At 41.3% G+C, this 14,463-nt stretch overlaps 2 protein-coding genes across 2 annotated transcripts in view; both read left to right on the top strand.

Moving 5' to 3' along the window:
• LOC119743088 (monocarboxylate transporter 9-like) overlaps window positions 1-3,313 on the top strand; it is a 26,197-nt gene extending 22,884 nt beyond the window's left edge. The window contains exon 8 of the mRNA XM_038219438.1: window positions 3,240-3,313. Coding sequence (XP_038075366.1) covers window positions 3,240-3,262 — 23 coding nt within the window. The 3' untranslated portion in view covers window positions 3,263-3,313. The remainder of the gene's footprint in view (window positions 1-3,239) is intronic.
• On the top strand, window positions 3,252-14,463 carry LOC119743089 (monocarboxylate transporter 9-like). Its single transcript, XM_038219440.1, has 7 exons — window positions 3,252-3,438; window positions 5,625-5,921; window positions 8,408-8,572; window positions 9,249-9,589; window positions 10,624-10,849; window positions 12,437-12,583; window positions 14,089-14,463. Exons 1-7 carry the CDS (start codon window positions 3,282-3,284, stop codon window positions 14,244-14,246), a joined length of 1,491 nt encoding a protein of 496 aa, XP_038075368.1. The 5' UTR covers window positions 3,252-3,281; the 3' UTR covers window positions 14,247-14,463.

Genomic DNA, 14,463 nt, shown 5'->3' with positions numbered 1-14,463 from the left:
GAGAAGCAATTGACGCCCTTGCAGCCACGCCCACTTCGTCGGTCCATTACAGAAAGGATCATAATACCGACCCAATATCAGCAAATGTGTTCACCTAAGTTTCAGCAGCAGGCTACATCATCGTTGGAGTACTTATTCTAACGGCGGCAAAAGAACGATTAACTTGTAAGTTATTTTCATACAGAAAATTCTCACATGATTGTACATGTATTAACTTTAACGGTGGAGGATCACTGAAACCATTAAAGTTATAATAGCTTTAGCTTGAGTAACTCCAGCTGACATGCTCATATTCATTCACATGTAGCTACATGTGAATACGGACCCAATGCATGTCAGCAAATGTGTTCACCTAAGTTTCAGCAGCAGATCATCGTTGGAGTACTTATTCTAACGGCAGCAAAAGAACGATTAACTTGTAAGTTTTTTGATACAGAAAATTCTCACATGATTGTACATGTATTAACTTTAACGGTGGAGGATCACTGAAACCATTAAAGTTATAATAGCTTTAGCTTGAGTAACTCCAGCTGACATGCTCATATTCATTCACATGTAGCTACATGTGAATGAATATGAGCATGTCAGCTGGAGTTACTCAAGCTATAATAGCTTGTGCTGTGAACCCGTTTTAGCACGTTATATGGTTTGACTTAACAACTTGACAGTGGTGTATTTGCTGGTGGTGCCCTATTGGCGGGGGTGCAGGGGGGGGGGATCGTTTTCTCGTTGGTCACTCACAAACAATGAAAACATGAAATGGGCACAACCAATGAAAAAAAACCCACTTTTTTTGGGGGGGGGCATTCCCACAAATTCTGAGTTGGGGTTGGCTCAAGCTGGAGATGGTTGGGCCCCAGTGCCCTTGGTGTTCCAGTTTTTTAACCGTCACTGAAACTTGGACACAATTTGTCCAACAAAACTAGATCCAGAATTCTCAAGCTAATGTATTTGCAGTCCTGTTGTAAAACATTAAAAGAATGTTTTCTGATTGCAGGTTCAACATGAACATAGATAAAAAAAAATGCTAGTTTGGAACACCTTTTCGTAACATTGTGCCATGTACATGTAGTATATACCCGGACATCAACAAAACCGTGGACTCGGTGGGGCGGATCCAGAAATCAGACAGAATGGGGGGGGGGCGGGACTCACTCTTTAGTTGAAGCCTTTGAAGATATTTTGTGTAGAACTAGCTTTGTGAAACGGCAACAATTCTGTGTCATTCACAGGTATACTGAAACAGCCGTGTGGAACCAAATTCTGAGAATTTGGGGACTGGGTGATAATCAAGCAAAAAATGGAGCTTCACCCACTCCCACCTCACACACACACACCCATTCTGGAATTTGTATTCCTGTGGAGACATTTCTTTGTTCTCGTGTAGTAAAGTTTTCGAGTTTGAAATTGAAGTTTCAAAATGCTCTTACTTTAACCTGAATTAATTTCCTGGGCTGAAATTTGGACTAAATATCCCTTTTCTAAAACTCTTCCATTTGCGACAGATCAACCTAACTTGGAAATTCCTAGTTTTTGAGTAAAATCCATATATCTATTTCGTGAAATTCTTGTGGAGACGTATTCATCTATAGAAATGTTCTTCTGGAGACGTACACAATCTTTTGTTCCCTATTGTGTTCATGTCTCCGTAAGGTAGTAAATTCCAGCACACACCCACACATGTGTTCACCACTGATCGTGGGCATCCTATTGTCCCTCTTTTGTTTGTACTCTAACTTTTTAGGAAGACTCCCATAGGTTTTGCACACGGCCCAATCGCGGACGTGTGCTGGGAATCGTGGACAATATTGTTCTCTTTTGTTCTCTGGTATTTTTCGTCCACAATTTGAAAAGATGAACACGTACATCCTGACCACCAACACTAGCCCCTCTGTCTCCACCACTGACCAGAAACTATACTCGGGCTCGATTATGGCCTTTTGGCAAAACCACCACATGCAATACTGTACATGCATGGACCGGCCTTCACCGTTATGGCTGAGCTGACACTCTGTTCAGGTGTCTGTGACAGGGCTTATTATGAGTTTTGTATTATCATGTGGTTTAAACGTATTGTGCCAATTGTGCACAATGACAGTGATTGAGCTGGCTGCTTGATGTGTATGAGAACTGTTGGATGTATAGAAAAGCAAAGGTCATCAGCAGCACAATTTTCAGCAGTTCAAAGCTGCAGAAAGTAATTTCAGTGTGAGGTATGCATCATCCATTTTTTCCCACAGTAAATTCATGTGAGATTTGACCTCAGTGAGGTCATGTTGTGCATCGTTGTATAGGATTGATGACGTCATATACACACAGATGCCAACAAAATACTAACACTTGCCATATGTGACCCGCTCTGCAAAAATGAGTCTGATGTCGCATAGCTTGAATTCCAGCTTTCACCACTTTTAAATGGAAACAGTGAAAATTTGCTCAAAATTTGGATTTTTTGTTTTTGTTTTATTTCGGTTGTTTGATAGTTTTAGTTCAGATATCTTACACAGAAATTTAAATATTGTAAGAAAAAGACTAACAAATTTATGATTTTTGGTGATTTTCTTGGTTAGTTACAGTGTATTTGTAATTTTTAAACCCTTTTTTCTTCATTGAGACATTTCTTGCTTTGCAAAAACTTGACAGAATTAAAAAAGGCACAACAACCAAACGTCCTAGAGAGGCCCATGATATACCAAATTATTGCTTACTTCATTCCCATTTTATTAATGTAGTTAACTCAAAATGTCAGTTTTGCCACAACAGACTCATTTTTGTGGAGCGGGTCACATATTAAGTTTCATAATTGTTGTTTTAAGTAGTAAGTATAGTATTTACTAATGATGCCAAATGTAGCCGTCGGGCCTGCTTTCGAATTGAGTTCCAATTTCCGGGTCTGACTGAATATGGCATCATTATTATGCAGCAAAACCACCCCCACACCCCCGACCCCAGCCCATATCATGAGCACCACACAGCAACGCATTTTCGTCCCTGTAAAAATCCGACAGTCATTTCATTCGCAAACTTTCTCCAATTTTCCCCTCGCAGGATAACAAATTGTCTGCAGAAAAAAATTGATTTTTCCTGCCATTGAACGACATTTGGGATTTTTCCTCAAGTTGTTTGTAGTAATTTAACACTGAGACTCCGCCCTCCCCCCGCCCCCCACAACATTCGAATTAGCCATGTTGGAAATGTTAAGTTTCGATCAAGTTTCATATTTTTTATCCAAACAGCAGAACAGACTCGTGGCCATCTGTGAGTGGTGCCCATCAGCTCCAATGGTCTGCCTTCCCCAAGCCCGCTGCAGATGGTGGCGTTATGTCGTCCCGTTCCTGTTTTTTGTTCAGTTCTTCCTGTGCCTGGGGCTTCTGTTCAACTACAGCATTCTGTTTGTGAGTCTGCAAGACGAATTCCAATCCGGGGCAGCACTGACAGGTAACCCAAAAAATTGAAGGGCAAATTTAATTTGATTAATATCACCCAGACGCGAAATTTCATCTTATAACAAAAAATTGTTATTGGTCAAAATATCCCAAAAACCGTATGTGGGGAATGATCACTCAAGCTAGGCTATCGATATACCCAGCCCCACTGGAACAAATTTTTCCAGGGGGTGCTGGAATTTCCTGAAATAAAAATGTGAGCCCGGAGCACCGAAGCCCTTGTGGCATGGGTTTCGGGGCCCTTAGGTTAGTGTCACCCCTTATCCACAGAGCTAAGTCTCCTGTGTAACGTCTTATATGTCTAAACATGCAGATATATATATGCAAGCCGCGCGCCAGCCAATCGGAGTCGACTTTATTAAATCGTGACGTCATTTCATTCCCAAATCAGGACTAATGGTTTGATTGGTCAATTTGAATACAGCTAGCGTATTGTAATGCAACAACAGCCGCACGCGTGTCGCGTAATATAATAGCGCGTGACCAACGCCTTTGTTGCTGTGTCTAGCGGGGTTATTTTTATCCATGTCTAGATGCGACAAAGGAGAATGACCGAAGACCCGACATAGAAAGGGCCCACTGATTGGTCATAATCTAGAGGTCAAGATGTGGTTGTCTGGCCTCATTAATCGGCGAATCTGTTTTGATATGTAATAGACTACCCTTAGATGGGCCCCGACCTAAACATGCAGATATATGCAAGCTGCGTGCCAGCCAGTCGGAGTCGGCTTTATTAAATCGTGGCGTCATTTCATTTCCAAATCAGGACTAATGGTTTGATTGGTCAATTTGAATACAGCTAGTGTATTGTAATGCAACAACAGCCGCACGCGTGTCGCGTAATATAATAGCGCGTAATATAATAGATTTTTATCCATGTCTAGATGCGACAAAGGTGAATGACCAAAGACCCGACATAGAAAGCGCCCGCTGATTGGTCAAAATCTAGAGGTCAAGATGTGGTTGTCTTGCCTCATTAATCGGCGAATCTGTTTTGATATGTAATAGACTACCCTTAGATGGGCCCCTGAAAAATATTGGATTCTAGATGTTCTGTGGTACAACCTGAGGCAATTCATGGCCATTTTGACCTGACTTTTGTACGCAAGAAATTTTAAGATTACAGGGAGAATTTATTTCATTATTTTGTTTTATACTGTTGCTCTTATAAAGTTTTTTTCTGCACTCAAAAGTCGAGAACTCTCCGGTTTTCTTTCTCATTTTTATTTTTGAAAAGGGATTGTATCATTATGTTTGACATAATTGTAAATTGTTGCAAGGCTGCTTTCCTATGTTCACAAATTTCTTCCTGTTTTATCAAAGTTGAAATTGTTAGGTTATCAGTATTAAGAATGGGTAGAAAAAATGCTTGAATATTTATTGAATTTTACATTGAAATCAAATTTGAAATCAGTGTAATTGGATCAAGTGAAACTCAAACAGAAGAGCAAGTTCATTGCAATTTCACACAAAAGCCATGTCATGACTATGAACATTTAAGTTTCCAAACCCCCATACCACCCTCCTTTGGCATGTAAGTTGCAGTTTTTGCCTGATTTTTTTTATCCTGATTTTTGTCTTGGTTTATTTCACTCCCGATCCTACTTTGTCCGGGGTGGGATAGGTAGCGATTCCCAAAGTCGTGATTTCACTACGTTGTCAAAACCAGCATTTTGTTGTGGTTTTAGTTCACTCCTGAAAATTTTAACTCTTGAAAATTGAAACTGGCCAGTTTAAATTATCAAGAACTAGGGCTTGGGTTCAGACTTGTTTGTAAATAAGTCCATCGGCAGAGTGGTTGTGTAGGCCTGGTGTACTGGCCACATCCGACGGAAAATAGTCATCAGGATTGTTATTCCCACATGGTACAACACAGAAAAGTTGAAGGCGGTATCATCAATTTTTTTATGTAAAAAATATGCAGTAATTGTGTTCCATAATGCAAGGGTTTGTGTAAAGATTGAAGCTTGTTCTTAACAAATGTACCATTTCTTTTCAAATTTGCTATATTTTTCTGTCAAAGATTCATTTTTGCAGACTTCTGCCAGAAATCTGCCCAAAAATCTTATCTGTCAAATTTTCTGTCAAACATGTTTTTTTTACAAAAAAAATCTGTCAAAGTTTGCCGAAAATTGGCTAAAACGGTCATCTTGGTTCTTTGTATACTTTTGTCCCTAGGATGGTTGGGATCTCTGTCCATTGCTTTGCTGTGTCTCCTCAGCCCAATCAGCAATCTACTCCACCTAAAGCTGAGCCGACGAGCGGTCGCCCTGGTTGGGATGACCGTCTATTGCGCAGGACTGTTCTTGACGTCGTTGGTGCCCGCCCTGGGCTACGCCTTTGTGACATATGGAGTCCTGACGGGAGTGGGCGGTAACCTCGTTACCAGCGCTTGCGTAAGAATGCTGCTGGACTGGTTTGCTACGGGAAACTATTCCCGAGCTGCCGCCATTGGTATCATGGGACCAACGTGTGGTAAATACAATGACGTACTCTTAAATCTTAAAGACCATTGAGAGCAGGCTATGACTGTACATTCACGGAGGCCTCCTTCGACGGCGAAAGCATAGTGGGGAGATATTTTGCGAATTAACTGCCCCATGACGGATTCTCTGAACAGTAGCTGGCACAATGAGTTTGCCATTGAAGGGGGGCTCCATGAGTGTACCAAGGGCGGATCCAGGAGGGGGCAAAGGGGGCCATAGCCCCTAACAAAGGAACCCATTTTTTTAAAGTGACGTCGTAATGAAGGCAGGCAATGAGTACACCAACATCTTTTCCTCAAAAACACTGTTTAAGGTGGTCAGAAATTGCCTCAGATTGCACCACTGAGCATCTAGAATCCAAATTTTTTTTCAAGGCCCTTAAGCGTGCCCAGAATCCCACGTCGTAATTTGTTTTGGACCCACTTTTTGGGGCCAAAAAAAAAATTGTTTGCCCCCCAAAAGAATTGTGTTCTGGATCCGCCTGTGGAGTGTAAAATGATATGGGGAGTCAATTAGTTGGCGTAGCGGTACTTTCCTTGCCTTCCACCACTGTGAACAAGGTTAGATTCCTGCCTGGGCCAATATGTGGATTGGATTTTCAGTCCCTGCTTGATTCCGGGGGTTTAACTCAGAATATTCTTCTCGGGAAAACCAGTTGTCTCTTAAGTTTGTTTCTTCGTCGATGGGGTTGCTCAGTAAAGCAACTTACAGTGCTTGCACTTTTCCCACTCTACCTGGTTCGTTTTGTTTAATAATAATAATAATGGGGTTTTCCTCCCACATCTAAAACTGTCATTTCGTCACATTGTTTTCTCTTTACTGGGCCCCATGGGAGACAAGTGGATTCCACTGAATGGGCTATACCCAGTTAAAATAAGAGACAAATGAATATATAGCTTGCTGGGAACGGTCAATAACACGCACATTCTCCTTTTAAAAATATGATGGACACAATGTGAGGGCGCTATCTGGTTTAGACACCCCTTGGTATATACCATAGACATCTTAAATACCTTTAGACCGGCGATTTGCCCCATAATTTTCTTACACAACGCTTTGGCTCACGAACACTCGTCCAAGGTGCGGGAACACGCAAGGAGACGGTCGCATGACATGCATGTTATTTATGCCTGCGGCTCGTCCTTCACCTTTGATGAGTGTTCACGTGACACAGCATTTAAGCATACCGAAATCTCGGACAAATCGCCGGTCCAGGTTTTTAAGATGTCTGTTGTATTTAATAATGTAAAGTGCTTTGATCTCAGTTAAAAGCACCCATTATTATAAGATTTCAAAATCATGACGTCATCAGACGGGGAGTTACTTCAGGGAGAATTTGAAAATGATCATTTTGACAAATTTTAATCCATCATTTGATCCGTGTCTCGATCATAATGATATCCGGTACAATGTTGACCGTTGGCTTCCAAGTACTGTGAGGTCTTTATTAATACCGGTACATGCACGGACAATTTCCACATTTTCAGAGGTTCTGTTTACTTTATGATGAACTTGTATCCTCTCAAAACTATATTAGTATTTATTGTCCCCTTTTTGACTGATGACATCATCAAGCCAGCAATAACTTGTACGTGTACATGAAATGTACAGGGTGTTTCAATAAAAAGGAAACCCAACTTTGAAGAACCAGTATGGACAGACTAAATGTTTACTGGCTATAAAACTGGTATCATCTAAAAGCGTAATCTCTATGCTTTTCAATGATACCTTGTTTACATTTCCAGGGTCATGCATCACTGAGCGCCACTGTCATGAGATTTTGATGCAAAATTGCAGTTGGTTCACTTTCATGTCAAACACAATAGGCATGGTGTGCATGATAATAAGTATTCAAGAAGAAGACACGAGTGCATAAAAAGAAACCAAAAAACAAGTCGGGTTGGTTTCAAAACTGGATTTTATTGTTTGCCATGATTTTCTCGTTTTGACCAAGCCATGTTCAAAACAATGTGCCATTTTCCCGAGGATTAACATTCAATCAAGTCATTTCACAGACATTTCCGTAACAATAGGCACACCGTGCCCAGTGTTTTTTTTTATGAAAGTGAACCAACTGCATTTTTGCATCCAGTTTTCAAGACAATGATGCTCAGTGATGCATGACTCAGAACACTGTATCATTGAAAAGCATAGAGATTACGCTTTCAGATGATACCAGTTTTATAGCCAGTAAACATATCGTCTGTCCATACTCATCCTTTGAAATTGAGTTTCTTTTTTTTTTAAACACCCTGTATACTGAAATTTATCATACCCAAAGCTTTTTTTTTTCTAAACAAAAAAAATGGTTGTACTAGAAAGGCTGAATTTTGTGATCCTTTTTTTCTGTTCTGACACTGATAAAAATATTCACAAATTAACTGTGCAGTAAAAAATTAACGAAATAGTTGTCTGCCTAATCACTCTGTGTTTGTAACTCAACAAACTTTAGTTTTGATTTCTTTTTTGTTAAAGGCATGCTTAGCTTCAGCTATTTGCTGACGGCTGCCATCGCCCATTATGGCTGGCGCGGGGCGCTGAGGATATTTAGCGGTGGGATACTCGCAATTGGCACACTGACTGGATTGCTCTTCGCTGAACCACCCACTCGTGAGGATCAGAACGACAGCATCATTCAAGGTACATAGAAAGAATGTCAATCTGTTTTAATGGACTGAACACCGTGCATGAACACAAAATGGTGCTTTTTCTATAACTTGCGATAACCCCATTGAGAGGGGCACACCACTGGCTGGCACGTACAACGCGAAGTACGTACAAACAAATTTTGCTCTGAATATTTACTACAAATCTGTATCGTCTTCACATGAGTGTCTCTCCCAGTGGTCTCCCCCAACTCTAGAACTCAACTCTGGTATGCCAGCGTACTCTAGAGGTCAATTAACTTATCGCGGTAGAATCGCGCCAATGCAGCTTGTGAAATATTGTCCAATTACATGATATACAAATGGACGCGGAACGCGCAAAATCTGAGACAAACAAAACTTAGCGTACAAAAATTCCATAGGGTTGTCTAAGGGGCGTGGCTAACTCGCAAACGGCGATAGGTCAATAGCTGGCTTGCCCTGCAAAGGAGGTACATGTAGTCAATTGCCTTTCTTCCAACGATTGCTTGGCTGGCTATTGTTGGAAAATGCTACAATTTTTGTTTTTCTTAAAATGGCAGCATACCAGATGCTACGATTCCACATGATGCTACTGTTTACTTATAACCAACTAAGCTTTGTTTACATAATATATTGACAATTTCATTTGGGATTTTTTTTTTTTATATGTTTTTCCATCGCCTTTAAAGGCACCTCTCAAGACCAGAAAAACGGTGCCGACAATGCATTAGCGATGCAGCAGATACACAATGGTGGCATGGAAGATAGTGGTGAAAGAGAAGTGCAGGCAGCTGACCCCAACTCTCAAGACGTCCACGATGGCAACAAAGATGATGGGGAGGGTGATAATACGAACGTGATAAAGGCGACAGAAGCAGATGACACTAATACCCCACAGAAGGAACCCATGCACGTGGACACTGCAAACTCCTATGGATTGCTGGCCATGATTAAGGACCCAGAACCATGGCTTTGGACCATTGGGAAACTTCTAGCTTATCTGGGTCTGTCATTTTTCAATATCAATTTTGTAAGTGGACATTTCATTTAATATTGATCAAAATGATTCTGTAAACATGGTTGTGGTTCTTTGAATGGATGTTTTCACAGCAGATCGTCACAAATTAATCATAAGTCAATCACATGTACTTCAGTCTCAAGAGACAAACTGTTGAAAACGAACTTTGATAAAAACAATTTGTTTATACTTGTTACCTGCCTTGTGATTCACTTGTGAGTTTACTTTTGATTGTACTTATGATTGATTTGATTTCAAATCCAATGAAATGGTTCCTTATCTGTTATTATGCTGCCATCTGTTATTTTTGTAAGATGTATGTATTAAATCCTAATTCTGGGGGTTCTGCCATATGCAGCTGCCAGGTAGCAAGAATGCTATGAGCCCCCTACTTAGTTTATTTAAAGGTATAGTCCATCATTTGTAATTTGTGCATTTTGTTCGTTTGAAGCAACAAACTCAAAACTGAAAAAGGGTACTGAACAACTAACCTGATAAAGTTTCAGCTCAGCTTCAGCTGTGTATTCTGAGAAAAACAGCATTCTAGGATCTTGATTTCAAATCAAAAGTTGCTGAATCATGTTTTGATTTTGGCCTAAATTCAGCATCCGAGACACGTTCTCACTGAGCCGATTACAGCTATGTGATGTCGCACACTGATCCGACGAACTATAGCAACTGCGCGCGCGTGTGCATCGTGTCAATGCTTGCGCACGCTTCGCCAAATAACAAAACGACCTACTAATTTAAATTTCCTACGGTGCGTCTTAAGAAGCACGGTTGGAAAGGCCTTCGTTTGTTGATTTCTTCAAAATGACAGCTTGCCAGAAAGAATAACTAAACAGGGAGTTTAGTCCCCTTACTATCTTTCAACCAAGAATGTTTTTCAACAATAATTACGCCAGTTACTTTTTGGATAGCTGCAAATGATGGACTCTAGCTTTAGCTAGCCTTTCCAACTAGCGCCCTCCTATTATGTCTGTCATATCTCAAAATGACTTATATTGTCTGATTTGATTACAGTGTATGTGATTTTTTTTTTGCAGGCCAGTTTCTTGGAAGGGCTCCATTTTGATGTCAACCAGATAGCCTCGTCCATTGCGATTTATGCTAGCGGGGAACTCGGTGGCAAAGTCCTGATGGCCGTGGTAGGCGACCGGCTGCCCTTCTCCTATCTGTACGTGCTCGCCGGATCGTGTATTTTAAGCACCGTGACACTCGGCTTACTCTCTATTGCTAAGACATTTACGGCAATAGCAGTCCTTGCTGTTGGTGAGTAACAAGACAAGACAAGCCTAGTAAACTGGTCCCAGATCACTATGAACTAAACTGGTCCCAGATCACTATAAACATCTTCATCCCTTAAAAATTCATTAAAAGTCCATTTCTCCGTGAAAAGAATCTTTAAGAGATGTTTCACGGACGTTTACATGGGGCTTATATAGGACTAATCCTGTATAAATGTATTTTCACGGTTTTTTAATGACCCTGGCCACTGAGGTTATCATTGGTTATTCATAACGGTACACTGGGTCTATCTCCATGGGTAAACAAAGGGCTTTCTTAAAGGTGTTTTCACGGACTCCTAATCTGGCTTAATATGTTGAAAAATCCGCGAAAATTTAGTTAACTGTAATTTCAAGGGAAAATGGCTCTTTAACGAATTTTTAAGGGATGAAGATATTCATACATCACAAACAAATTCTAGTCAATCAATAAGCCATTTTAACTTTGAATTCTCCAGACCAAAGACACTATTGCTAATCACATGATTCGGGGCAAGCTCTTGCATAGTTACGTAAGAGACACTCAGCACTAATACATTGTTCACAATGGGTGAGAATGGCACAAAGACACCAGACCATGCCGGCGCTTGGGTTGCTAGTGTAAGGCTTGCCCCGAATCACGTGATATAGTAACAGTCGCTTTGGTCTGGAGAATGCAAAGTTAAAATGTGCAAAGCATTGGATTCAGTCAGCGTTCCCGATTTTATTCAAATTTAACTCGCAAATGGCTTATTCAGAATGGCTGTTCACTGGAAGTCTTTCCATGTATGTGGCCTACACAATGGGCTGAATTTAGCCACTCTTCATCTGACACACTTTCTTGGCACTTCCTATTGCAAGCTTTAGAGTGAAATTCAAATTGAAATACATCTGACTTGGTTAATCCCTCTTCTTTTCTTTTTCAGTATTTCATCTTGCACCTTTTGTTATTTACTTTTTATTAAAATTGTTTGGGTAATTTTGTTTGTGTGTTACTTTTTGAGATTTTTTTTGTGAGGGAGCAAGGGCGTCAATCGCTTTTCAAAAGTGGGGGCGACATTCGTTGATCAGAACTTTTGCGAGCGCGAAGCCCGAAGCCCTGACGGCGTGGGGTTCAGGGCCCGCTTAAGGGCCCCGAAAAGTTTTTGATTGTAGATGCTTTGTGGTGCGATTTGATGCAATTTCAAATTTTTAAGCAAATAATAATAATAATAATAATTTGAGTTTGGAGTAATTGAATTAGCTATTCTGAGCTATAAAATCATATGTAGGCTACATTTTTTTGGAGGCGGATGAAAAAGTGGGGGGGGGGGACAAACTATATGATATCCCCCTCACTTTGAAAAGTGGGGGGGGGGGACTTGCTCCCCCCGTCCCCCACCGATTGACGCCCATATGAGGGAGGCATGTTTAAACTCCCCAAACACAATTAACTGAGTGGTGCATACATTGTACGGGGAAGCATGGAACAATTATACAAGCCGTAACCGGAGGTACCGCGTATAACCCCGTAAATTCGTGAGGAAAACGTCAAGTTGCTCCCTGCTTAATTGTGCATTCTTACCTAAATGTGTGTTTTTTGATCTGTCATTAGTTTCGGGCTTCTTGCGTGCTGGTGTGAATGCTACGTCCCTGGTTGTCAGTACAGAATTGTTCCAGCAGACTTACGGACCAAACGGCACCCTGACCCTGTACTTGTGTCCCATAGGTGTTGGAACCCTATTGGGTGGACTTCTATCAGGTACGGAACACAGTTTTGCGACTAGCTTAGCGGGCAATCGAGTCGCCTGCTTCAAGCGCGATAAATTTCTGAACATGTACATGTACACACATACTTACGCACTCTTTGCGCTTTATTGTATACATGTAGTAGTGATGAGTTCACTTCAAAACTGGTTTCTGTTGAAAACAAAACTGGCTTCTGTTGAAAAAAAAAACAAGGCAAGCTAATAGTTTCGTTCGACCCCTTCCCCCACCCCCCCCCCCCCCCCACACACACACACACACACACCCAGTCGTTTTTTGCTATGCTTCCGAGGATTGGCTTTGTGTTTTCCTTTGTCCCTGTAATATAACACTCTCCCATAGACTAAGCACACAAACCTGCGTTCGAGGACAATAGGCACCTTCCTTCGAGGATCAATGGCCCCTTTGTGCTCCTTTTGTTGTCTGTCCTCAGGCGTAATGCCATGCAGGAACAGCCTTACACAGGCATAGAAGTGGGGTACTTCCTTTGTTCTCATGTACTAAAATTTTGCAATGTTGCACACTAATTTCAAAATGCTCTTATTTTCAACCAGAATTAATTTCCTGGGCTGAAATTTGGACTTAATATCCCTTTTCTAAAACTCTTCCATTTGCGACTGATCAACCCACCTTGGAAATTCCTAGTTTTTGAGTAAAATCCAGAATTAATTTCCTGGCGGGCTGAAATTCGGACTTAATATCCCTTTTCTAAAACTCTTCCATTTGCGACTGATCAACCCACCTTGGAAATTCCTAGTTTTTGAGTAAAATCCATCTATTTCGTGAAAACCTTGTGGGGTACCAAAACGGTACCCCGCAAGTCGGTGGGCATTCCTTGTGGGGCACCTCCCATTGTTCCGGTACCCCATAAGGCAGTGTTTATATGTTCACACACAACCCCCCCCCCCCAACCCATCCCAGCATACGGGCCTGTCTGTGGCATGTGGCCTGCACAGTACACCAGATTTAGCCCATTCATTGGCGTATGGGGTAATCGTATTCAAAACTTTTGGGCCAAGGTGAGACTTATTGGAGAACCCAAAAGTGACACAGTGAGGTGCAAAAAGGACCATAGGCTGGCGCTTCTCGGACCAACAAAAACAATATTTAGTTGTGATCTTGGGTCAACACTTGTAGCAAAGCAGTATGATACCCATAATGCCTTGCAAAGCTTGCATTTCCTCCACGAGATTTCTTCAACGAAAGTAGTATTAATCAGTGCCCTCAGATTTTTGGGAGGTTGTGATTATAGGTGATGCGTTGGGCACTGCCATCGATCAATCAGCCTTTTCTTTCTAATTCATGGCTGGCTCAAGAGGATTGAGTTCAGAAAGGGTAGTAACTTCATACAGGATCAACGCAAACGTATTTCTGCGCAGTTGAGTTATAGCACAAATCCAACGATCACACACCCATCAAATATGAGACGTGTTTGGCAGTGTAATCGCGTCTCTGAGTTGACAAGTCTTTTTCCCTCTTGCTTTTTTCTCTCGTTTCCAGGCATCTTGTACGACATATCGGGTGATTACGTCCTCAGTCTGATCGTCATTGCCGCCATCTTTCTTTGCGGCTCGGTGGCCTTGCTGGCCATTCCACTACGCAGGAGGATTCGATCACGTGGTCTGTGTTCGCACGAAACACATTCCATCCAAGGATAAAATACACTATCAAGGTCTAGCAATTACCAGCAAATATGTGTCCTGTGCAATTTATAATTCTCAATTTTTATTGAGGGGGAATTTTGTTTGCAGAATGAAACTTTGCAGTGACCTGAAATCTGACGTACGGTCCAACCATACAAAGTGATTTTGGAAGTCACTAAGTCTACTTTCGGAAAACAGACCTTTAGGCCAAAAAAAAGTCTGCGGTTTCTGG

This window comes from Patiria miniata, unplaced genomic scaffold, assembly GCF_015706575.1.
Source record: "Patiria miniata isolate m_02_andy unplaced genomic scaffold, ASM1570657v1 HiC_scaffold_6, whole genome shotgun sequence".
Lineage (NCBI taxonomy): Eukaryota > Metazoa > Echinodermata > Asteroidea > Valvatida > Asterinidae > Patiria > Patiria miniata.
The sequence above is the reverse complement of the archived record's forward strand: the minus strand, read 5'-3'. Positions and strand labels throughout refer to the sequence as shown.